Source organism: Coturnix japonica, chromosome 32 (assembly GCF_054131305.1).
Source record: "Coturnix japonica strain WE chromosome 32, WE-NBRP24, whole genome shotgun sequence".
Lineage (NCBI taxonomy): Eukaryota > Metazoa > Chordata > Aves > Galliformes > Phasianidae > Coturnix > Coturnix japonica.
Window position 1 is genome coordinate 1185597 of NC_140694.1, and position 26273 is coordinate 1211869.

General features: G+C 49.2%; 2 protein-coding genes and 1 long non-coding RNA gene across 3 annotated transcripts; all 3 read right to left on the bottom strand.

The window, feature by feature from the left end:
- Nucleotides 1–1304: 1304 nt before the first annotated feature.
- Nucleotides 1305–2321, bottom strand: LOC146755425 (uncharacterized). Its single transcript, XR_014938065.1, has 2 exons — nt 2261–2321; nt 1305–2146 (listed from the first exon to the last, which is right to left on the bottom strand). It is a non-coding gene; the product is annotated as an uncharacterized LOC146755425 (long non-coding RNA).
- Nucleotides 2322–2395: 74 nt separating this feature from the next.
- Nucleotides 2396–3342, bottom strand: LOC146755426 (uncharacterized). Its single transcript, XM_085525499.1, has 3 exons — nt 2892–3342; nt 2610–2711; nt 2396–2521 (listed from the first exon to the last, which is right to left on the bottom strand). The coding sequence occupies exons 1-3, from the start codon at nt 3318–3320 to the stop codon at nt 2396–2398; spliced, it is 657 nt and encodes a 218-aa protein (XP_085381625.1). The 5' UTR covers nt 3321–3342.
- A 10-nt stretch (nt 3343–3352) lies between these two features.
- On the bottom strand, nt 3353–8000 carry LOC146755427 (maestro heat-like repeat-containing protein family member 7; the record flags this gene model as incomplete). The annotated part of the gene is made up of 14 exons (XM_085525500.1): nt 7458–8000; nt 7157–7236; nt 6913–7030; nt 6711–6797; nt 6023–6440; nt 5840–5946; nt 5470–5619; nt 5170–5324; nt 4920–5067; nt 4522–4700; nt 4301–4438; nt 4025–4139; nt 3744–3881; nt 3353–3529 (listed from the first exon to the last, which is right to left on the bottom strand). Coding segments are annotated over exons 1-14 (2454 nt in total), but the record flags the coding sequence as incomplete, so codon positions are not given.
- Between the last annotated feature and the right edge of the window lie 18273 nt (nt 8001–26273).

The following is a 26273-nucleotide window of genomic DNA, read 5'->3' on the forward strand; positions in this document are numbered from 1 at the left end:
CATGCATCATTCGTTCTTAGCTTTTCTTCCAACAGCCTCGTTGGTGATGAAGGTCTGTAGTGCACCTGCCTGACATGAACTGATGGCCAGAATTAATGTGGGGAGCTCCCATTCTTACTGGTAGGGAGACATATATGAAGGCATTGTATGGCTTACGTCTTAATTAACATGTAATTAAGAATACCCTTATTGAGGATGGTGGGCTGTTGAAAAAGTTAGCAAAGAAATGGTTTGATGTTGAAAAACAAAAACCAGAACCAAAACCTGAAGCAAACACTGGAGCGAAGACCAAGCACGAAACCAGTACCAAAGTGGAACGTAATGCAGCGCAGAAAAACCTGAGTTATCGGTGCCCTGAAGTGAGAAGCATTAAACAGACAGTTCTGGTACTTGCAGGGAAGCTACTGGAATATGCAGCGTGTCCAAGTCCAAGCTGGCTGTGTGAGTTTACTTCTGTCAGCATCATTCATGTAAGGAGAGAATCGATTAGCTTGTCAGAAATGCTCTGAAGCTTTTCTCTAGACAGAAGTGTGGTGGGTTTTTGAGCAGTGCCGAACAACAGCTGTGAATTACAGTCACGTCCAAGTTCCAGAAGGTAGAGTTAAATATCATTGACTTCACTGCTGTTCTGTTCCTACCTGAGGTGATCAGTGCAGTTATGAGCAGATTTGTCTCACCTTTCTGCAAAGTGGAACGTTGTGTATGTTGAATGAGATTTCCTTCTGGGTTTGTGCGTGTTGGATCTCTTGCTTTTGGATTAAAAAAATGCTGCTTTTTCTTACAACGAGGTTTTTCATCTGGTTGCTCCTTTTTGTGTTTGTTATAAACCTTTGTGTTGATTTAATTTATTGAAAATGTCAATGCTCAGAAGCAATAAAGCATTGAATTTTGTTTCCTAAGGGCGCCATGTCGTATTGCTGGTCTAAGATGTGACTTCAGAGCATACGAGCAGCACGTTGTAACAACCAGCATTCCCTTCACATGGTTTGAGTGGAGCAGGAAATGCCGAGTGTGCTGAGACGTACAGCATGAAGACTTCACTGTCATCACATAGCAAACTCCACAGGTCCTGAGACAGCTCTAGAAGCATCTTCACTTCCAATGGCAGTGAGGAGTTGGTACCAATGGACAGAGCTGACGGGGTGAAATGCTTTCTGGTATCACTGTGGTACCGTTAGAAATGTTTGGTTCTGTTAGAAATGTTTTCTTAACTGTCGCCTCCAAATCTGGCGACAAGTCAAGGCTGCGTGTGAAAGTACCGTGCCTCCGCACATGGGGAACAGATGAGACTCACACACAGTGCGTAATGCCAAAAGAACGAATTTAATGCCTTGCAACAAATAGTATATACCGGTACATGTGACCGCCCCCATCAGGTACTTGTGACCTCCCTGACTCCAGCCCAGGTGCACCCAACAGCTTTGTCTCAAGTGATGCACGGTCATAGTTTACAAATCCTGATGAGCGGGCTGAAAGGAAGTGATCACACTATGATACAGGAACATCCCCTTCACCCGAGATTTCTGTCCAGGTTTTGTCTTCTCCAATTTAGAAAAGGCTCATTGGTAGGCTAACAGCATTGTAACCAGCATTACTAACACATCAAATGCCTATTCCCATAGATTCCAGCATTGGTAACGTTAGATCCTATTTGATTCACATCCAATTTATTAATAAAATAGAAGCACACTGGATAATAACCTGGATAATGCCTAATAATTGCAGTTCCTGAGACTGCATTGGAAATGCTAGAAATTCTCCCATTATGTCGCTCCGCTGTTATCTGCAGTATAACAGGTTACAAAGCAGCACACGGGCCCAGTCACTATGAAAACTGGATACTAGGGCCAGTCCTAACGACTCACATTTACTTTCCAAAAGCACAATTTGTGCGGGCGATGGGGCAAAGGGAAGTGATGTGCCCGAGGAGTGGGGCTGAGCAGCAGGCAGGAGATGCTGGGAGCTTTGCAGGGTGCTCAGCTGTCTGCCCGGGAGGAGCGCCACCTCCTCCATGTGCCACGGAGCCTGGTGGAGAGCTGCCCAATGGCTCCTTGTGGATGTGGCCTCGTTTCCTTCAGGATCTTCAGCGTCTGAAGGGCCAAGGAAGCGACAGCTGGACTGGGGTCATGCTTCATTCCCTGAAGGCCTGCGATAAGAGGAACAGAGAGGCATGATGACCCAGCTCTCCCCTCTGGCAGGAGGGAGCGAGGGACAGGCATGTCACCTGCTGGCTGCCCCAACATCCCACTCCCTGGCTTACTTTGGTAGATGTGCTCTCTGTCAGCCCGCTGCTCATCCCTCATGTGCCGCCCTAAGAGCCCTGCAAACACAAAGCCCCGTCAGCGACCCCCGCTGTTCCGTGGGTGCAGCATGGAGGGCCGGGGATGGGGGAAGCTCAGCCTCGTGGCTCACCGATGAACCTCACAGCCTCCAGTCGCAGGGTTTCCTGCAGGCTCTGCAGGTAGAGCAGGCAGTCGCCCAGGTAGTCCTGCGCTGCACTCTGACTCCTCCTCTTGGTCAGCTGAAGAGGGAAGAATGTGAGGTCAGTGCAGGCTGGTCCCGACCCTGTCCTGGGGTGTGGGAATGGGCATACTGTTGCGCATACACACCATGCAGTCGCTGATCTGCCAGAACTGCTCTGTCTGCACCAGGTGCTCCAGCTTCCTCCAGCGCAGGAACCGTGCAGCACCAAGGAGGGCTTTCTGGGAGGCCTGCCAAAGAGCTGAGATAGCACCGCAGCCGGAGCAGCCGCAGAGCCCGTGTCCCCAGAGCCCCTCTGCAGGGAGGATGCAGCAGCAGGGGCTGATGCTGCTGTGGGCTGCAGTACTCTTGATGTATGGGGGGCACCACGGGAGCAGCATCACCCTCCCCCAGATGAACCTGATTCCCACCTTGGACACGTTCTCTTCCTCATCGTGCAGGTGTAGATACAGCAGGACCAGGTTCCTGCACACCGTCTTCTGCATCTTCCTCTTTTCTTGGCCCTCCACAAAGCTCAGCGTTTTGAGGAAGAAGTCGATGGAGAGCTGACGCACCGTGCCGGACTCCTGTGGAGGAGGAAGGAAGGACATCTGTGTCAGCAGCTCCAAGTCCATGGCAAGCAGGGACAGCACCACCAGTGAAGTGGGGGCAAAATCTCCGAGCTGAGAGGATGCAGATCTTGAGGATGCCCTCAGAACTGCTCCAAAGTGTGCAAGCTCTGCCCAGCGGAAAGTCTGCCCAGGACCACGCAGTGCCTGAACCTGGTGAGCGGCCAGGAAAGTCCCCTGGTGCGCTGTCACAAGGCAGCAGGCATGGGCACGCTGGGCTGGCAGCCACATCCCTCGTGTGCTGGACTCCCTATCATCCTTACTTCGTTAAGCAGAGCTGGGAGCTTGCCGGCCAGCTCCAGAGCCATGACGCTGAGCTTAACCTCCTTCAGGAGGTGCAGCAGGTTGCTGAATATTGGTAGGGCCGTGGCACGGATGTCACTATCTGCATCCTGCAGCTGCTCCATGATGCACGGCAGGAAGATGATCATTGTCCTTGCCTGTGGGGAAAAACACCCCATCCTTTAGGTACGGCAGCAAGCGTAATGAGGGCAAGGCTACTCCAGTACCAGCCCTGAATAGCAGGCAGTGATGGGGTGGGCAGAGCGCACCAGCTCCTCACTGCCTGAAGAGTTGCCGAGTTGTACATGGCCCCGCTACAGCCCCATGGCAGGCCCAGCCCAACCTGTGGCATTCCTGGCCACCCCTGCTCACCGTGTCCTGCCTCTTGCTGAGCTGCAGGATGCCCCTGAGCACCAGCTGCTGCATGCCCACCCTCTTGCTCTGCAGATAGTGGGCAAAGATTCCTATGATGCGGTGCAGCTCTTTGCTGAGGTCCATGCATTCCAGCATCTGCAACAACACACGTGGCTCTTAGTGCTGGATCTAACAGTCAGCTTGGGGAAAGACAGCAGGCCCCGAGGGAGGCAGCAGGGCTCGTGCTGCCAGTGGCCTTGCAGCCTCCAGTGTTCTCTGCTTCTGCAGCTGTTGCTCACCTCAACGAGGAAGACCATGGCCTCCATATCCCAGGAGTAGAAGTTGGTGCTGAGCAGCTCAACCAGCTGCTGGAAGATGGGGTCACGCAGAGCAGCAGGCAGTTCCCTCATCACCCTGCAGGGATAAGAAGGCACCGTGAGCCCTGAACCAGGCAGACGCAGCTCTGGCTGTGCAGCCCTCTTGCTACTGCTGCAGGGGCCACAGGCTCTGGTGCTGTGGCTGCAGTTTGGCTGAGAACTGGGGACCCCCGTGACACCACAAGGAAGGGCTCCCACCTGGCCACCACCTGCACACCCTGGAGGTGGGTCACAGTGCTGAGAAGCGCGTCCCAGCCCCCCTGCTCCTGGATGGCCTCCATCTGCTTCTGGAGGCCCATGCTGCAGAGCAGCACCTTCAAGGACTGCACCGCGGACCTGCAGGTGGAGAAGGGTGCGAGTCACATCAGGAGCCCCAGCACCGGGTCCCTGGGTGCAGCAGGGGGACGGGGATGTGGCACCTGATGGGAGTGAGCTGGTGCTGCTGTTGCCCCTCCCAGAAGATTTCCACCTCCTGCAGCGTCAGCTCCGTGGTGAAGGACACTTGCAAGAGAAGGGCTGGGAAGAGCTGGGGGAAGATGGCTTCAGCCTCCTTGAGGACCAGAGGCAGCTGGAGTATCTCTGGTAGGATCCTTGCTGCCTGCAGAAAGCACCCGGATATGATTCTTGCCCTGTCCCCTGGGTTTCCATCCCGTCTTTAGAAGTGTAGGGATGGAGAAAGGGAGGGGGGGGGAGGGAGACCCCCAGAGCCCCAGGCAGGTCTATGGATGCATCCCAGGGCAGGAAGAAGGCTCGGGGGTGGACAGGGAAGGGGAGTGGGGACTCAGCTGGGGTTCAGCTGGGTGAATGAGGAACTCACGGCCAGGGCAAGGACACGTGGCCTCTCCTTGATGAATGGAGAGGTGTGCTGCAGAGTGTGGTTTATGAGCACTTGGAACACCTCCTGCAGCACCGTCTTCACGGTTGAAGACTCCGAGAGCATTTCCCTCCACATGGTGACAGCAACTCTGCAGGTCCCCAGGGCTGTCAGCGTGGCTGCTCCTGCCTGGCTGATGGCCGTGGGGTGGGGAGGGGGGGGGAGAGGAGCCCTGAGGGCTGTGGCCCCATACCTGGAGCAGGTGAGAGAGCAGACCAGCAGGCTGCTGACCATCTCCTTTGGGAATTTGCTGGCCAGCACAAGCAAGGCCCTGCTCAGGCTTTCAAGAGCTGGCTTGGCTTTGATGGAAGGCAGGCTGCTGTGGATCGCCTTCACAATCTTTTGCACCTGGAGGGGGGGAGCATGGGTGAGAATGGGATGGCACCAGAGCAGGGCCCTGCTGCCATCCCCACTGCTGCCTGCCGGCCAAGCGCAGTGCCAGGGATGGAGCAGAGCCCCCAGGGCTGGAGCGGAGGCAGCAGCAGGTTCCCACCTGCTGTGGAGGGAAGCGAGCCTCTCCTGCGAGCACATCCACCATGTGGGCAGCCAGCTGGGTGCTGTGGAGGCTCGGTGCTTTCATGCTCTCAATGGCTGTGAGTAAAATGTTGACCTTTTCAGGGTACAGGAGGTATTTCAGAAGGACCTGTGGGAGGGAGGAGAGGAGGGATGACTTATCCTCTGCTTGGCTGCTCAGCTGTGCAGGTGTCCCAGGAGAACTGGGAGCAGAGGCTGTGCTGGGTGATGCCAGGGATATGAAGCGTGAGGGCCCCAAAGGCACCAGGGCTGCTCGGGGACAGTGCGTGCACTCTTCCTGACACTGCAGGCCTGGGTTCTCCTGTGGGCTCAGGGTTTGCTCTTTGTACCTCGAAGATATTTCTGGCTCTGTCCTCACGGGAAACCTCCTGGTGGAGCGAAGTTTGGCTGTCCCAGAGCTGTGGTACTGTGCGCTCCTCCGGTTGCCATGGCAGTCCTGGACAGGAGCACACACGGTGTCAGTGAGGGGTCTGGGCATCTGGAGGGACCTAGCCCAACACAACTCCTCTCACTTGGGGCAGCGATGAAGATGAAAAGCTGATGAACAGCATTAATCGCCTCATCTCTGGTCCTGTCATCCGTGGAAGTGCAGGACAGGATGAGGTGTCCGACCAGCTTTCCCAGCACGGGGAAGCGTTGGTTCTCCTGGCACTTGTGCTGGAACACCGCGGTTCCAACGAAGCAGGTGCACAGCTGGGGAGAGAGGCAGCACGGCTGAGTGGGCAGCAGGGCCCAGCCCAGGCTCTGTGCAAGCCTGGACACAGGTGGGCTCTGGCTGGGGAGCCAGGATGTGGTCCCAGAGCTGAGTGCGCCGGGACTCCCTACCTCAGGCAAGACGCAGGTGTTGCTGAAGGCGAGCAGCCTGGCAATGCACACCACAGCCCTCTCCTCCACGGCCGCCAGCTGGCACGTGGTGAAGGGCAGCAGGAGCTGTGGAGAGAAAAGTTGCTGTTGTGCCCACAGCACGGGGCACTCGTCCTTCCCCTTGCTCCCCAGCTGCAGCGGGGTGGGTGGTTGCGTCCCTGTCCTGCTGCAGCCCTGCCATCTTCCCGCTGCTCCCCACCCATCCCTCTAACACCACACGGGCTAGTTTTGGGCCAGCACCCCCTGCCCGCAGCAGGCCCTGGGGGGACCTCGTGTGGATCCCTCCTTTGTGGCCTTGAACCATCCCCGCAAACCCCAGCGTTGCCACATCCAAACCTCCATGATGTTCTGCAGCTCCACGAGGACAAAGCGGCCAGCGCTGCTCACCAGCACCTGCAGCAGGTGGTGCAGGGCTTCCATGGTCTGCAAAGGAGGACAGGGGTCAGGGCGGCCTGCCCTGCTGCGTCCTGCTGGCAGCAGAGGGGCATCCCGGGTGCTGGTGCCCAGGAAGCGTCCCCAGGGCTCAGCTGATGCGCACCTCCACGTAGAGTGCCGCATCCAGGTCCGCGTCGTCCTCGTAGCAAGGGAGGTGGAGGACGCTGCCGAGGCAGGCACGCAGGAGACCGTTCTTCTCCTCTGGAAGCAGCCATGCTCCACTGCGAGGGGAGAGAGGGCAGAGGTGTGATGCTCCGCTCAGCACCCTGTGCCCTGCAGCCTGTCCCGCTCAGGGCCCCGGCTGGGACCAATGCCTCCACGCTGGCAAAGCCGTGCTGGGGCAGTACCTCATGGCGGCGATGGTGCTCATGGCCTGCTGCCGGAGCTCCGTGTCCAGGTGCTCGGCGGGCTCCTCCTGCAGCAGCGCCTGTGGGCACAGCGGGATGGGATGGGATGGGATGGGATGGGATGGGATGGGATGGGATGGGATGGGATGGGATGGGATGGGATGGTGCAGTGTGCCCTGCTTGGTGTGCAGAGCCCAAGCACCCCATCCAGGCCCCCAGTCCTGGCCCTCGTTCAGGGCTCCCCAGTGACCCTGCAGTGGAAGGGCTGTGCCCTCAGCCCAGCCCTGCAGTGCTCCATTACCTCAATGCACAGCACCACCTTCAGCACGTAGTCACACAGCTGGCTGTGGACCACGCTGTCCGTGATGGCAGCTGTGCAGGCAGTGCGGACGCAGGCCAGAAAGCGCAGCTTCTGTTCCTGTGTCTGAGACAGGAGGGGAGTTACAGGGGTTGGCATCGGGGGACCCCGGCACCCTCTGGGCACAGCCGGGCAGGGGCAGCCATGGAAGCACAGAGTGCACACTACCAGCGGTCTGCATGCACAGCAGGCGTCGATGTAGCTCAGGGGATCCTCGTCCTGAGGTGACACGACGGAGGCAAAAGGATCCTCAGCTGAGCCCAAGGGCCCCTGCTGGGGCTGCACCCCATGCACCTCGCCGGGCCCCTGCGGGGCCGTGGGGGTGCGGGATGCTCCGCGCCTCTCTGGCCAAGCCTCTCGAACTCGGAGTGGGGGTCTCTGCTCCATCTCGCAGCGAGGAACAGCGGCGAATGAGCCTCGTGTTCCAGCTCTGCCTCCTGGTGGTCAAAGCCCATTGTAACGGGGCTGTGATCTCACCCCGTTCCATCCGCCTCCACATAGAACCCCTCCTCTTGCCCTGGGCTCGCCCCAGAGCCCCACAGCCGTCCCTGTCCTTGGGCAGGTTCGGTCTGGAAGGAGCCCTTGTATTCACTGTGTGTGTTTGCCACAGCTGCAGTGTTGGGATCCGGGAGTCCTTCTTCAGTCCATCCCCGCATCCCCCCCTGTCAAATTAAACCATGTTCTGGTCTCCATTGGGACGGAGTTGATTTTCCCTTCTTGGCATCTGGTGCTCTGTTTCGGCTTTAGGAGAAAAACAGTGTTGGTAACGCAGCAGTGTTTCTAGCTGTTGCTGAGCTAGATGGGATGGGATGGGATGGGATGGGATGGGATGGGATGGGATGGGATGGGATGGGATGGGATGGGATGGAATGGGATGGGATGGGATGGGATGGGATGGGATGGGATGAGATGGGATGGGATGGGATGGGATGGGATGGGATGGGATGGGATGGGATGGGATGGGATGGGATGGGATGGGATGGGATGGGATGGGATGGGATGGGATGGTGCAGTGTGCCCTGCTTGGTGTGCAGAGCCCAAGCACCCCATCCAGGCCCCCAGTCCTGGCCCTCGTTCAGGGCTCCCCAGTGACCCTGCAGTGGAAGGGCTGTGCCCTCAGCCCAGCCCTGCAGTGCTCCATCCCTGCAGGCATTCAAAGGCAGGCTGGATGTGGCTCTGGGCAGCCTGGTCTGGTGGTTGGCGACCCTGCACATAGCAGGGGGTTGGAACTGGATGATCTTTGAGATGCTTTTCAACCCAGGCCATTCTATGACTGTACAGTTCCATACTGGAACAAAGATAAAATGGTAACTATGTAAAACATGGAGTCAAACCTGTGTGATTTGTCCACACCAGGAGGTGATTAGAAAACAATTTGTAAGCTACAAAGCTGCTTGCATGAAAGGAAAAGAAAATAAAACTACAAGAACAAGGGAAAACCTTTCTTCCTGAAAATAGGAAGAATAATGGACCTGACATGAAATTTGGGTGAAGCTGCCTGATTTTATGAAGCTATTCCCATTATTTTCTTGGTGCTGTGTTTCCCAAATGAGTGGTTTCTGGCTGTGCTGCAGCACCAGTCTGCATGTGAACATCAGCTCTATTCACCATCTGGGAAGATTAGGACTTCCCTTCTCCCACCAGCACCACTGAATTACAGTTACTCAGTGGTTAAACAAAGGAATCCTTAAAGAAGGGTTTACAGCTGTCATGTTATCTGAAGTGCTTGGGGCATTCTGATGCTATTAAGCTCTATGTATTAACAAGTTCAAAAAGAAAAGGTAGGCATCTGATTGTTGTGACAGTTTCTAAGTTATTTGGAAAGCTGTACCACCCAACCACTCCTTCTGTTTGATGGAGGTGACAAAGCTCAGTTTAATTTCTGACTGCTGTTTAAATTCTGAAGCTCGAGCTGGTTCCTGGAGCAGAAAAAGCTCGGAAGCTGTCCCTCCTACAAGCAGGCACCTCTGAGCAAAATATGACATCTCAATTTCTGGTGGTAAGGTCAGGAGACCTGATTCCAGCGTCTAGCTTTCGGCTTCATGCTATGTTAGTGGGACCTTTGGCATCTAGCACTGACCAACAGCAACTGACAGGCTGGTAACAGTGCACCCCAAAACAGTTACGTTTCTATTTATGTTATGAGGGAAAATTGCATTGCATTGAGATTTCCTATTTTTACACTTTGCAGATCTAACTCGCTGCTGGAAGAATCCTGTACGCCATGTTCACACCATTTTCAATGAGCTGGATGAGTCTGTTGTTGGCATTTTAATACCACTGACCAGGCAGGCAATATGTATGGAGTATTTGGCTCTCTCTACAGTCATGAATGTTTGAGTATCTTCAACATGTGGCTCATTGCTTCCATTTCAGGCTGCCCAGAGAAGCTGTGGATGCCTGTCCTTGGTGTTGAAGGCGAGGTTGGATGGGTGATGGGCAGCCTGAGCTGGTTAGTGGGCAGCCAGCCCATGGCAGGGTGTTTAGAACTGGATGATCTTGAAGGTTTCTTCCAACCCAAGCCCTCCCGTGATCCTATGATTCTGTGATTTCATTCAGGTTTATTAAGATGAGATGAGTTCTCCTAAATGCACTGTTCTCCATATGATGATAATTGGAGTCTAGATGGATGACTTAAACCAGACACCAAACTTTCTGATGGCCAAAATGAAATGAACTCAATCCTTTACTGTGTCAGTAGTCTGTAACTAGAGCCCATCAGGTAATTCCCAGCCTCCTGCCTGTATCGGTGGCTGCACACAGTGAAAAAGTCTGATGGGATTTTAACCTCTAAAATGTTCAGAATCAGCCAGAGGGTGAATATATTCACTATGCAAATACCTGCAGGAATAAGCTTGTCATGTATGTCCTCAGGTACCACAGTAGTTAATGGTGGGACTCAGTAGGTCATGCTGAAAGTTGAGTCTGCTGATCTTGAAGGTCTTTTCCAGCCTACATGACCTTATGCTAATATTTCTGTATTTATTTCTGTTCAGCTCCCAGAAAACCTCCCACCCAGCCCCCAGCTGACCCCGTGGTGAAAAATAAAACAGAAACGTCAGTGACGCTGGCATGGTCCCCTCCGAAGATGCAACGCCCCATTCCAATCGATGGCTACATTGTGGAAGGCAATAAACTAACTGGCTTCACCTGGGTGAGGTGCCACGAGTCTCATGTCCCCGTCCCAGAGTTCACGGTGAGCAATCTGTCTGAAGAGGCTGATGATCAGTTCCGAGTGTCTGCAGTCAATGCACATGGACAGAGCCCGTCTCTGGAATTCCCAGGGAGCGTGCACCTTGGTAAGCACAAAAACCCCAATGGAAATGGGTCAGTGTGAGCTGAGCAGCTGTGTTGGTTCCCTAAAGATGTTTCCTTTGACTTTAAGGATAGTAGTGCATTAACACACCAAAGGCTTTCCCTTCTTCCTAGTTCTCCTATCAACCTCCAGCTACCACTAAAGTGATACAAGTTCTGTTTCTGTGACAGAGAGATGAATATCCTTATCTTTTGATATCTCACATGTGCAAGAGGCAGAACTTTCTGTAACAGATTTGAAGCATAGAAGTTCTTCTTCCAGCACTCATGCAAAGGGAGAAGAAGAAATGTCCCTATGATGTAAACTTCCATCTCTAAATGAGATACCAGACTTGCATCTCAAGAGCATTAAGACATCCATGTTGTTCTTCCTCAGAACCAGTCCTGGCTGTGAAATCCCCCCTAACAACTGGTGAAGCTGTACCTGGAGGGGATGCCATGTTTACTATTGACCTTATAACAACGTGTTGCAGCACTTGGTACCTCTATGGTAAAGTCTTACAAGAAAGTGAGACCTGCATCATCAAGAGAACCCAAACTACTCACAGCCTAATGATAAATAACGTCACCAAGAACGATGATGGAGCAGAAGTGAAATTTGTTGCCGAAAATGTTGATGTCAGCAGCAAGATGAGAGTGAGAGGTATTTGCTTTGATCCTTCTCCTTTCATCTTACAGTCAAGGCATAGTTGCTGTGATCTGTTGATTAGAACTGGGGCTGCAGGCATTCACTGCCTGTACCAAATACCTGAAATTGCATCCCATGGACTGACGTGAGTCCTGGTAATGACCTAAACATGATAGCACTGAGTGTAGGGTAAGCCAATCTACCCAGCTGCTTGGTATCTGAACCAGATTGCTTCATGCCAGCTGATGAATGTCTGCAGTTCACAGCTACTGGCCAGTGCATTCAGTCAGCAGGTTTACCACTGCATCACCATAGAGCAGTACTTTCAGCTCCAGGTTCAGACAGCCTTTCTGATTGCACTGGAATAGTTTAGAAGTAGGGGAGCAATCATTCCAATAATATCTGTATCAATCAGCTTTGCATGACCAAATAGAACAAATAAACATTCATTATGGGAGGACCTGTTTGTCATTGGGTGGAAACCTCTGCAGAAGCATGTTTAGAGCATTCTTAATCAGTAGAAGGAGATGTTTGGTTGATTTTTACTTAGTAAATCCGGCAAGAAGACCAAATGAAATATCTTGAATTGCTCAGCAGTGACACAATGATGAGTGCAGGAACAGAAGGTGATACTTTTTCAGAGATGTTGCAGGAAACATTGACCACGTTAGCCTGATATCAATTGAAATAACGAGGCCTTTGCTCCTGACAGGTGCTGCAGTGAGATTTACCAAGAAGAGCAAAGATGTAGAAAAGATCTCCGCTCGGCTGCATGAGGAAGCCAAACTGCAGGCTGAGCTTTCAGACACAGGCGCTACTGTGGGGTGGATGAAGGATGGGAAGGAGCTCAAGGCCAGTGAAAATTATGAACTGCAAATTGTGGGGAAGAAACACACCCTGAAAATTCACAGCGTCTCAATGGATGATGCTGGAAGTTGTCAGTGCATGTGTGAGGGGGATAAAATGCTCTATCAGCTTTCAGTGAAAGGTATGTGACAGTCTGGGCTGTCCTCTTCCTGCCCAGGGCCAGCAGACTGCATTCACCTGACTCCCCGACAGTCCAGCTGTTGTCAGACAGCATCTGGGGTGTTTTCAGTGGCTGTTTTGACTTGAACTGGCCAATCTGCTTTGTAGAGCCATTTGATTTCTGTGTTCTGTCCTGTGATTCGTCCCTAAGATATAGAGGAAATCAAGGGAAAGATAGGAAAAAGAGCATCCCAGCCTTCCTGCTCTTCTCTCAGGGTGGCCACGAGAGATGATGTCAACAGCTCTTTTTGTAGCAGTGATCCCAATTGTAGAAGAGACCTGTGAAGAGTCACAGGGATGTTTCCTTAGCTGTCATTCCATGGTGGGCTTTTTCTTGCACAGATGTAGAGAGAAACTGAACTTTCCCACGCAGGTCTCTGTTTTGCTGCAGGGTGTAGGTCTGATCTCTGAGATCCACACGCTGGGCCTTGATTGCAATAAATGAGAGCCCTTTGTTTGCTCCAGTGGAAGACTTTCCATTTCTGCAGTACCCTCTGCAGATGACACAAATGCAAATGCACCTTCTTCCCAGCAACAATTGCCTTTTTTTTTTTTTTACACTGAGTATGCATGAGGCTCTTCATCATATTCTGCTGGCTTGTCACCCTTGTTGATCCATGGAGAGACGAGAAAGCCCTAGAGTAGTGTATGCACTTTGGCATTGGAGAGCTTACTTAATTGCTTCTTCTCAAAGAACAAACTCCAGAGAGGCATGGAGACAGCTCCAAAGAGAACTGAATAATGGGTATAAATTTAAGGAGAGCAGAACACCCTGCCAAGGCTTGTCAGCTAGTCTTAATTTTGCTTTTCTTCTCTTTCTTTGTCACGATAGCATAATATTTCATACTGGCAGTTCTGCCCACAGAATTAACTGGCACAGGCTGCCCGGGGAGGTGGTGGGATCCCTGGAGGTGTTCAGGACCAGTTCTTGGGACCAGTGCTTTTTTACATGGTTATCAGTGACACCAATGATGCAATGGAGTGCACCCTCTGCTGTTTGCTGAGTGGTGCGGCTGATGCAGTGGAAGGAAGGGATGCCATTCAGAGGGAGCTCAACTGAGAGGTTGGCCTAGGTGAATCTAATGAGGTGGAACACAGCAAAGTGCAAGTTTTGCACTTGGGCTGGAGGAATCCCAGGCATTTCTACAGCCTGGGAGGAGCAGTCCTTAAGAGAAGCCCCGCAGAGAAGGACCTGGGGGTCCTGGTGGATGAAAAACAGAACGTGAGCCATCAGCGTGCTCTTGCAGCTCAGAGAGCAAATGGTCCCCTGGGCTCCATCAGAAGAGGGGATGGCCAGCAGGGACAGGGAGGTGATTGATCTTCATGATCCTTGAGGTCCCTTCCAACCCGGGCCATTCTATGATTCTGTGATTACACTCGCTGTCAGAAATAACGGCAGCTGTACAGAAGCTGGATATATTGTGGGACAGTTCTTGTAACCAGCTGATTTTAAGACCCTGCCAGAGTTGAGAGTCTAAATTGCATGTCAGAAGAAAACTGGGAAAGTGGTTATTGCTCATTCTTTTTCATTTGCTGATTCTTTCTTTAGGGATCCTTTTCCAAAGGAGATTCTGGTGCTGGAAGCAGTTGAAGAAAGAACCTAAGCAGCTCTTGCGAAGAGTGCTTGAAGTCCCTGTGGAGAGAAGCAAAGAACTTGGGCTTCCTCTGGGATGCTCCCCACCATGTCTCAGGAAGGAGACAACTGCTGTTCCACTTTCTGCTTTGTGTGTGGAAAGGTACGTCTGGGTTTCTTCTGCTTGTTTTTTCTTTCTTTTTCTGGCTTTGAAGGAGAAGGGGTGGAGCAAGGGGAGACCCACTGGTCATTTGTTACCTCAAGAACAGGATGGATTCTGCATTGACTGTGAAAAACCTGGGCTAGTAGCATGGGCATGTTTCAGGCTGGACTCTTCTTTGGCTGCTTGGTTTCCTTTTGGCTACAGGGAGACAGCTGTCTAAAGGTATGTTTTCAAACCCACTCTCCAAAACCATGTTTCACTGGTGCAGGTGGTTCAGTGTGCTCTTGCAGTGCAGATGCTGTAGTTTGCTGTAGAATCTGAATGGTTTCTGTTCCTAGGGAAGGAATGGGAGGAGGTAGTGAGAAGAGAATTCAATGCCTAAGTGGAGGGGAGATCGGGGATTGGTGGGAGAGGGAGCCAATAGGAGGGAGAGAGAAGTTGGGCGCAGGGTGATGGTAACATCCCTTTGTGACGTCATAATGCTCCTTTGTGACATCATAATGCTCCTTTGTGACATCATAATGCCCCTTTGTGACATCATAATGCCCCTTTGTGACATCATAACGTCCCTTTGTGGCGTCACAATGCCCCTTTGTGACATCACAATGCCCCTTTGTGACATCATAATGCTTCTTTGTGACATCACAATGCTTCTTTGTGATGTCATAATGCTCCTTTGTGATATCACAATGCCCCTTTGTGATGACGTAATGTCTCCCCTTTGTGACGTCACAATGCCCTTTTGTGACATCATAATGCTTCTTTGTGATGTCATAATGCCCTTTGTGATGTCATATGCTCCTTTGTGATATCACAATGCCCCTTTATGACGTCGCAATACCCCTTTGTGATGTCATAATGCCTCTTTGTGACATCATAACGATCCTTTGTGACGTCATAATACCCCTTTGTGACATCATAATGCTTATTTGTGATGTCATAACGCCCCTTTTTGACATCATAATGCCCCTTTGTTACATCATAATGCCCCTTTGTGACATCATAATGCCCCTTTGTGACATCATAATGCTTATTTGTGACATCATAATGCCCCTTTGTGACATCATATCACCCCTTTGTGATGTCATACTACCCCATATGAAGTCCAGGCAGAGTCAAAACTTATGGACCTGCACGAGGATCACTTTCAAGACAGTGGCTCTGTTGCTTCAAGCTTATTTGCTTCGTCCTGCCGCCACTCTGTTACCAAGTATCAACAACCTCTTGCATGATTCAACTTGCAAACGTTTGACACTAACCCTTGTGTTTCTATGCCTTCCTAGGTGATTCGAGCCCTTGTCAACCCCAAAGATCCAAACCAAGTAGTGATGTGCAGTGTGTTTCCATCAATGGAGAGTTCTTATTAAGCATGAATCGCTGCAATTTGGATGACAGCCTTCCACATGGTATCAGTGATGGACACAAGGGGCTCATCCACGTTCATGCTCTCATATCTCCTGGCTCTGCTGAAGCTCCTGACCTGAGCCTGCCAGACACCACAGTCACCTGCCTGGATTGTGACCCAGCGCCTTTGCAGTGCTGCCCATCCCAAGCACAGCCCGAGTGCCCCAACAGCAGCACCACCATGCAGGAGCAGGGCAGCATCAGTGAGGTGAAGCTGAGCATCTTAGATGGGGACTTAGAGTCAGGCTGCCAGTCCCAGGCACCAGGCAGCAGCACCAGCTCTGAGCCACTCTCATCTTGACAAGAGGAGTCCCATCTTCACCCTTGACCTCTCAAGCCCTCCTGTCTTTTATTGAATAAAGTCACTCTCATGCTCAGTCATCGCCTTTACTGCATTCCGAGTCTTCAATCACAGGTATTGGGATGAATGCAACAAACAGCAAGGCAGCTCAGCTTGCAACACTCTGGCTGTGGGGTTCGTGCAGGCAGAGCTCTGGGTTCCCATTTTGCCTGGCTTTGGGATGTCTGCAGCAAGATCTCTACCATTTTGTATGGGAGCAAATAATCTCTAGCATCCAGGTTGCTGCTCATGGTAATCCCAGTCTTCCTGGCTGTCGCTCTGTGATACCTTTCAAAGCCTTTTGGTACTGTTTGATGCCTTGGCTGCTTCCTAACACCTCTGTCCTCCTGTCATGTTGACTCACGTCTCCCACTTTGAAGCTGGCTTTGCAGATCATCTCCAGCCCTGTCATCATCACGCTGCAGCAGGAGGTGCTCACCTGGCCCAGTGTCTGGCAGTACTGCTTGTTCTGCAGATGAGCAGCTGCCTCCTCATCTCTTCAGCTACAGTAGTTTTTCTCAGGGCAGTTAGATGCAGTCACGCTCCTCTGGATTTGGTGTGTTAAATCCATGCTGCATGGCAGCAGTCAGTGCAATACAAAGGTGTTCTGTGTGCCACAGCATTTCTCCAGGGGCTGCCAAAGGTAGAAGCACAACACAGCACCATCCTTCTGACAGTCATGTCTGTGAGTGTTAGACATGTGAGCACTGCATCATCCCCAGCGTGTCAGTGCTTTTCCACACCAACCTGACTCTCACACTCTGCACTGAATGTAACTATGCTCTTGTGGAGACAAATGCTTTTTGTCACATCCTCCATCCCTGCAACCATTTGCCAGTAGGCAGCTCTTGCAGAAGAATCAAGCAGCAGAACCTTTTGCTCACCCTACAGCATGCAAATGCTATGAAAGCAGAAATAACCTGGCGTGCTCTGGGTCTGCAAGGCTGCACAGATGGGAGAGGTAGATTGTGTTTTTGCAGTGGAGGTTTCCAGTATTTTCAGTACATAGTGTAGGCTCTAACTGAATGTATAACCCTCTTGTAAAACAGCTGTATAAGTAGTTTTTGCACCAAGAAAGTTGCTGAACAGAGTTAAGTTCAGACTGGGGGCATTCTGACATGGGTAGAATTGAGACAAGCACAAGATAAATACGCAGGGTGGGTAGAGCCCAGCACAGGACAGAATGAATGTACTGACTTTTGGAAACATTGCCCTTCTCTGTCCGCAGAAAAGTACAAGGCAAACCTAAAAACAAGAGGTTGGTAATTGACCTTATATGGAAATGAATCCTAGCAACAGTCTCGAGGAGTCTGTGAGCCTGAGATGCTCAACCAATGAGAGCCATGAGAGCATCACCTGCATTGGGTTTAGGGCATAGAACAGAATTAATGTCACTGACTGGTGTGCAATTTCTCCCTTTCCAACAGGGGATGTGCACGCAGTATTGCAATAATGAATAAGCACTGCTGCTATCGCTGCCATCTTTGCCTAACTAGAAATCTTTGACTTTGAGAGTTTCTCACACAAGGGGAGAGGGTAAGAAAGTAAAGAGGCACAGAAAACTAAGGAAAACTGCTCTTCTTATCTATAAAAATTGATACAATTGATGCTGTCGTGCATTTTTTTTTAAATTTATTTATTTTTAATTTTTTGCCAATGTCAGTTAGATTGTTTTAAAATATCTACACACCAAAATCTGACTACCAAGCAAATGTAATGGAAATGAAATGAAGGTGAGTTAGCGGGAAGCACAAGGCCATATTATATTAGACTCTAGCAAATTTACAGGCAGTCACTGCATGAAGAGGTAGATCTGAGTTGCACATTATATGATTCCCACAAAGATTAAGGAAATCTGAAGCTTTCAATTTTTTTTTTTATTATTCTTTTTTCATTTCATTTTTAAACACCTGACCCAGACCCCAACCCTCACAGGAGCTGTAAAGATAACAGCATTAACCCGCAATGTAACTCTAATCCTAACCCTTACCCTGATTCTAAAATCGTCTCTAACTCCAAATGTAACAACAAAAATGATGCTAGAAGTTTGTAGCAAAAGGAACCTTAACCCTGATCATAATCCAAAAAAAAAAAAATCATTATGGTAACAATAATCTTTACCTTAAGAGTAATATTAATCAGAGCCCAGATGATGCCTGCATCCAATCAGAAGCATGCTTTGTATTATTTAAGAGTTGTATTTTTTCCAATGAACTCTCTCTATTATCATGTTTATAAAGTAACAGAGTCTGTTCTTTTTCTCCTGAGACTGTGCCTTACTCCTGACATCCCCTGAAGATGACCCAGATAGGGCACCATCAAAGTAATGCTAATAGTAATGTCAATCCTAAGGGTATCTCTAGCCTCAGTGTTAATGGGACGCTAACAACAATCCCAACAGCCTTAAACATTCTGGTGGTGTGAAAGAGGTGCTGCCTTGCACATGCTGGGCAGTCCCATTGCCTGTTAAATGCAGGCGGCAGCGTAGAAACATGATGCCCGTGGTCAGAATGCCCTGTGGCAGATCCTGGCACCGGAGAACTGACCGGAGAACCATGAGAGAACTGACAACAAATCACTCGACATCAGAACCGACCCAGTGGTTATTTACAAGCCTTGAATGACCCAGACAGGATCTCAGAGTGGTGAATGTAGGTACAGAAGTTGTTACTACTCTGTTTTCTTCTAAAAGCTGCTCAGCTGCTTTGCGTTTCAGACCATTTCTGGCTTCACTGTGTGCATCTGTCCAATTGATACCAGGTGTTTTTTCATCTCGGAAGTTGGGGGGGGCGGGGGAGAGGGGAAACAGACATCAATTCAATTAATTACTCATTTATTTATTGACAGACATTCACGTTTGCTACGTTTGGAGAAGATTTATTTGTTTGCTGTGGTTTGATTTTTTCTTTTCCCACTCCTCCTCCCCCCCCCCCCCCCCCCCCCCCTTTTTTTTTTTAATCCATCTTTGTGTTCTTCCCCTATAATCAAAAGAGAACGGATCCCCAGGGTCTGTCCCGCAGACGTTCTTTCCGTGGTCTCTGCTGCCACCTGCTGGCCAATACACGGAACTGCCACTGTTGGGCGTTTGGTGCCGCAGGAAGCACAACGCAGATCTGAGTTCTGACCGGTCTACGCAGCAAATCCGCCAATCTTTATTGTGATAAGCCCTCCACATGGCATCGCGCATGCACTCGAACACGCAACAGGCATAGATTTCTCCTAACTCCTTGAGGAGCAGGCAAGCAGAACAACTGAGCGCAGCACTGCTTGTGATTGGGCCACCCCCATCATAGAGATGTGTGTTAGATCTTTTACCCACCCCTGGACTGGCCTTGTTGTTTAACGATAACCTCTGAAATCTGAGCTACTGGTTCTACCACCTGTAGTGTAGAATAGGTAGCCAATAAATGCTTTTCAACTGTGATGTATCTTTATTCTGCTCCATGCCAAACCTGTGACCAAAACCTCATAGGGGTTCACAAAGAACTCTGGCTCTGCCAGAGCCCCCATCCAGACCCTTCTTGAGTTACATTCACATCTAGTTTGGCTGAAAAGGTTGGACTATAAATACTCAGTGCTTGGGCCTGTTTAACAGATATTTTTTCCTGATTATGCTGTCCATCGATCTTTTTAAACTGAACTCCTGCTCTAATCTGGTCTTTAAACATTTGTTGTCTCAAGACCCTAATGGGTCCAGACTGGATTACTTTAGGGGCTGGACGCCTAAGTCATGGCAGCAGATGGTTCTCTGACCTTTCCACCACCATTCAGAGCCTGCATCTGGCCATAGGCACTCTTGTCTCCCCATCAATTGGGCAGCCTGTTGTATTACAGCACCTGAGGGCCACTGGGGGGTTCAGTATGGATAACATAGACCCATCCTGATGTAAAGGTGATGGCTGTAGGATGAGATCCCTCGTTCCTGATGAAAAATGTATTGACTGGGCTCTCAAAATCATCTTCATAGATTGCCTCTTTCATGCCTAATTCTCTAATATAATTTTGTTAGTCCTCCATAGAGGACCACAGGCTGATATTTAATGGTATGTCATTCTTATTTGGCAATGTTATATGACACACAGCCATAAATCATTCACTGATCAAATGGCTATCCTCATTATGTTGGACAGAGCATACAGTCTTTGCCTGAGGGCAGGGTGAGTAGTAATGGATGTCAGTTTTGAAATTTCCAGACCATTCACCACAGCGCTTTCTGCCTCCATGTCCCATAACCAGAGCAGCTATGCTGGCATGCTCTCTTGGTTTCTGTCTAAACCACTGTACTATATCCAACAGTTCAGCTGCTGTATTATGGGCAGCAGGGTTTGGGGGGTTGGACACTGGTCAGGGCACTCCCACCAGCCTATCCTGCATTTTTTTTTTCATTTTTTGGTTACAATCAGTCAGATCTAAAATAGATCTAGTCCAAAGGGAACCTCAAAATCTGACCTTTTAGTGCCTTCATTTACAGAGTCCATTTTATACAGATTCCCTTGTACAGGGTCCCCATGGTCTTCCAGAGAGATGTCCCTGATCTTCCATAGGAGAATGATTGAATTAGGTTTTTTTCCCATCAAAACTGCCACCTGTCTTTCCAGTTTTTCAACACTGTCATTCAATAGCTGATTTGCATCAGCCTGAGCCTCTTCAGTTATGTTCAGACAGTTCAAGGCCATCAGCAGTGGCCATGCCACCATGAACGCAGCTAACTGTCATTCTCAAGTTGTAAGTATGTCTTTGCTAAGACCATGGAAATACTCAGTCAGGTGGGCCAGGGACTCATGGTCCCTCCCTCCATCCCACACAGGGCCCCATGTTTCAGTGACAGAAGCAATGCTGCATTTTGAGGATCCTAGGAATCCCAGGACATGCCCTGACAAAAGGTCATTCAAAGGGGTAGTCTTTCCCCATCCAAACCACCCCATGATATTCACAGAATCACAGAATTGTAGGGGTTGGAAGGGACCTCCAGAGACCACTGAGTCCAGTCCCCCTGCCAAAGCAGGTTCCCTATACCACGTCGCACAGCTCGGCATCCAGGCAGGTCTTGAATATCTCCAGAGAAGGAGATTCCACAACCACCCTGGGCAGCCTGTTCCAGTGCTCTGTCACTCTCACCATAAAGAAGTTATTGCACACATTAGTGCAGAACTTCCTATGGTCCAGTTTCTGTCTGTTTCCCCTTGTCCCGTCTCCACACACTGCTGAAAAGAGTCTGGCCTCACCACTTTGCCCCCCACACCTCAAATATTTATAGACCTGGATCAAGTCCCCTCTCAGCCTTCTTTTCTCAAGGCTAAACAGACCCAGTTCCCTAAGTCTCTCCTCATAGGGGAGATGCTCCAGGCCCTTCACCATCTTTGTGGCCCTCCACTGGACTCTTTCCAAGAGATCCCTGTCTTTTTTGTACTGGGGAGCCCAGAACTGGACACAATATTCCAGATGAGGCCTCACCAGGGCAGAGTAGAGGGGGAGGATCACCTCCTTCGACCTGCTGGACACGCTCTTTTTAATGCACCCCAGGATGCCATTGGCTTTTTTGGCTACAAGGGCACACTGCTGGCTCATGGTCAATCTGTCGTCCACCAGGACGCCCAGGTCCCTCTCGACCCACTTCACTATCCGCTCATCTATCCCATACTTCCTCAACTTTGGTATAAGTATGTCATGGGAGACTGTATCAGTTATAGAGGTTATAGAGTTCAATTCCCGTAGTCAATTTGGCGGCCCAGGTGGGACCAGCTCTGTTCGCTGCAGGACCAGCTGAGAGGGAGACACTTTTGGCGCACCCTGAGATTTCTCTGAAGGACTCCCTTCCTCACCTGATCACTGCAGGGACAGACAAGGACCACCCATAGGTGGACCAGGTATGTGTATGGTAAGTGGAGCCCATATGTCTTGAGGAGACATCCTACACAGTTTACAGCCATACGTGCTGCTCCCAGGGAGGTGAGCTCATGGCTTTGGTTGCCAGCTGGGGTAGGAAGACTCCTTGGGTGAGTTCCTATGAAAGGGAACTGTATGTCATATGAATGGAAACAAGAACAAATACTCTCTCCCAAGTAGTTGACAATAGGAGGGACCTAGGTTGGTCTCTCCTACGGGTATGGGATATAGTGGATAGCCTGTCAAATGGTAGCCTGGGTTCTCCAAGGTGTAATCATGGGGCTTATAGGTTGTATGTCCAAGATTATCATCTGCTTTAAGTGTTTGGTACCGTGTGTCAAGCTGACTCTGGGAAAAACCTTAAAGTTTGCAACTGGTTGACCAGGGTATGAGTGTTATTAAGATTCCAGCTAGAAAACGTTGTCAGCATTGTGTAGTATGAATAAACCATGGTTTTTGATCTAAATGTCAGAGTGAGTGTGGTGTGAGTGAGACACAGAACAGCTGCAGGGTGAGTGCTGAGTCCCGATCAATGTTTCCTTCCTCCTGTGAGGGAAATGGCCAGACACGGACAAAGTGAAAGACTGTGTTGTCTGTCCACTCATATGTACTTTCTGCTTGTATGTAAGAAGACGGGAGTTTGTACTCTGTAGATTAGTAAGATTGTCCTGAGGAGAGGTGTACATTCCACCCGACCAATGAATGTCAACCCATTTATGTAATACTATGTACTGCTTGTGAGGAAGTGTGTGAGGGAGGTGGTTCAGTCAGTGCTGGTTCTGTGGCACAGTGTTTATAACTGAAGAATACAGACTGTATTAAGGGAGTTTATGTGAACTGAAGAACTGTATTGTTTGACAAACTGTTTTGATGGTATAAGAAAGTGTAATTGTTAATGATATATGGAAGTGTACTTGAGGGAATGTGGAAGTGTATGTGAGCATAGAAATAGAGGAAGCATTTACAGTGGAAAAAGGATTAAAGTGAGTTTACTTGCACTGACATGAGAGCAACACCCTGCACCGCAGCCCTGTGAGCTGAGCAGAGCAGAGCAGAGACACAGTCCCCATGTATCAGGTAGTGTTATTCTGCTTACCAAATGAATGAGTTCACTACAGAAGAGGCAAATCTTCCCCTCTGCTCCATCTGTGGCATTCTCTGGAGTTCAAGGCATTGCAAAGCTATGGCACATCTACTTTCTTTCAATGATGACGCCTTTGTGTGCTCTGGGCTCTCATTTCAATTGCATCTATAGAAGTCTAGGGTCATGCCAGCTGACAGGAAGCTGGCAAATGTTGTCTCATTGTAAGGAAGAGCAAGAAAGATGACATGGGCAATTATGGACCTGTCAGTCCAGAGCCTGGTAAAATTATGGAGAAAATGATGGTGGGAGTTATGGAAAAACAGCTGAAGGACAATTCTGTCATTGGTCGCAGCCAACACAAGTTTGTGAGGCAAAGGTCCTGTTTAATTTAAGCTCATTCTGTGACACAGTTATCCGTTTAGTTGACCAAGGGAAGCCAGTTGATGTAATCCTTGAGGATTTCAGTGGAGATTTTGACACTGTTTCTCACAACAACCTTCTGGACAGAATGTTCTGCATATGGCTAGACAGAAACACAATGTGGTGGGTGAGCAGTTGGCCAGTAGGTCAGTCCCAAAGGATTATAGTCAGTGGGTTCCATCAGGCTGGTAGATGGTCACTGTCGGGGTCCCCAGGGTTCCATTTGGGGGCCACTTTCCTTTCATGTTTATGCAGATGACTTGAATGCAGGACTAGAAGATGTTCTGAGCAAGTTTGCTGATAAGACCAGATGAGGAGATGCTGTTGCCTCCACTGAGGGTGGAGAGGACTTGCAGAGAGATGTGGACAAGTCAGAGAAGTGGGTACCAGTTGGTACTAAGCACCAAGTGCATAAAGTATAACAAGAACAAGTGCCTGATTGTGCACCTGGGTAGGGGCAACGCTGGACATACACACTGACTGGATATGGGACACTGGAGAGTGGTCTCACTGAAAAGGATTGGGGGTCCTGGTCTGCATCAAATTGAATGTGAGTCAGCAGTGTGCCAAGGCAGCCAGGAAAGACAACAGTCCCCTGGAGTGCATGAAGCAACTTATTGCCAGCTGGGTGAGGGAAAGGATCATCCCTCTCTGCTCTGCATTGCTACTGCCTCACTAGCAGCACTCGGTGCACTTCTGGGCACCGCAGAACATAAAGGACATTAAACTCTGGGAGAATGTGCAAAGGAGGGCACTGGAACTCAGAGATTTGAAGTTCAGAGTTTCACAGGGATTGACTGCTTGTTCAGACTGGGCCCTTCTCACATCCCTTCTCAGATCCTGCAATGAAACATAGGTCTCATATGGGACATGAACCTCACAGCGTCCTTGCACCACATGTAGAGCCTGGGATCTTCTGTCCCCATGTCTTTCATTTAACATCATACAGACCTCCAACCCATTGCCCCAGGAAATGCACGGAGCCAACATGAGATACAGGATCTCTCTACCACTGGTCTTGTAATCAGGGCTTGACCTGTCTGCTTCGTAAGGCAAAGGAGAGGTTTCTTAGCATGCCAGTGCCTTTGCCTGCCTGTAGTTATGGCTTCCAGTTATCTTCTCTAACAAGTCCCTTGGGAAGCTTGCTTGGTAATGGCCCTCACTGGGCCCATTAATACTCCAAGAAACTTCACTGTTACTTCTGACTTTGTCTTGTTGAGCACTTTGTGCAAACTTCTCTCTGCACTGGAGGCTGACGAACTCAGTATCAAATGCACCCTGGGACCATTATAACCTAAAGAATCTCCTGTGCCTTATGCCATCTTGTTATCTTCTTCAGGTTATCAGAACTTGTTCAGCAAAAAGGAGGGATATCTGGAGAGAGCTTAAAGAGAAAGAATCCATTATAAATTTATTGTCTCTTTATTTATAGCTGGGTTTAAAGCAGCACTGTGCAACTGATACCAATCCAGGATGTCCCAATGAGTTCTGTACTGTTACTGTGTTGACAAATGTCCTTCTCAACCTCCCCACCCAATTTCTGCTCACATTGGACCTATGGGACTTGCATCAATTTTCTTCACATCTCTCTTCTCCTCTGCATTCATCCGCTCAGTGTTAAAACTGCTTTGCACCAACTCCCACTGGCTTCCTCAGAGAACCAGCTGCACATGGAAAAGGAAAGATTTCACTTTTTTATCTGGCCAGCAAACGGAAGGAAAGGTGATGCAATTGAATGAACAGTAAAACACAGTGATCAACTGCATGCCATGTTCAAGCTGCATCTATTGAAGTTTGTCTTTCATATGGAATACTTTTAAAAGAAATAATTTATACTGAGGTAGGATAGGATAGATTGAATCACAGTGAAGTAGTTGACAACAGAGGCCATCAGACTCTGGGAGATGGAGCAAATTCCAGTAATCTCCCTGGGATAGATCAGCCAGGTAGTTGAGAGGTATCAATTTAAAACTGAACAGGACATGTGAGTATTTCACACATTGAGAATGTTTAACACATTCTCATTTATTTATATCTTTGTCTTCAACTCATATTTTTAACTTTTACTGTCATTAATGAACATCTTTTAGACATTGTGCTTTAAAAAAATTAAAAAGAAAGACAATAAGAAAAAGAAGTAAAAGAAGGAAAAGAAAAAAGAAGATAAAGAAAAATTAAAAAAAAAAGTAAAAGAAACAGAAAAAAAAAGAAAAAGAGAAAGGAAGAGGAAAAGGAAAAAGAAAGAGAAAGAGAAAAAGAAAAGGAAAAAGAAAAAGAAAAAGAAAGGGAAAAATAGAAAGAGAAAGAGAGAAAGAAAGAGAAAAAGAAAAGATAGGAAGGGATAGATAGAATTATGGTGAAGGATTTGACAACACAGTCAATCAGACTTTGGAGAGACAGAGCAAATTCAAGTAATCTCCTTGAAAGTCAGAAACCTGACAGATAATTGGGAGGTATCTGACTGAACAAGGATGGGGAAATATGGCAGGCAGTGGGAGGAGCGTGAGTCCAAATGGTCTGCTGAAAACATGCCCTTAACCACGGCCATTTATTCAGGACAGCTCCAGACACCTGAAAAATGAGGGACATCAAATAGGCAGCAGGGAAGAGCAGCGGTGGACGCTGGGCTTTAGTCGCAGGGCAATAGCAATGGCACCACTGATGGTGTCTCTGTACCCAAAGGCATTTGAAATATAGGAAAAAAAAAAAAAAAGAAAAAAAAAAGACACAAAATCCCTACAAATTCTCATATTTACAACTAAAAATGGATCAAGACTCATGAGAATTTCTCATGATGAGAAGAGTTAAAACATTTTCATTGAATTCTTTGTCTTCAATTCTTTGTTTCAGTTTTATTGACATGTATGTTCATCTTTTAAGCTTACAGCCTCAAAACAAACAAACAAACAAATAAATAAAT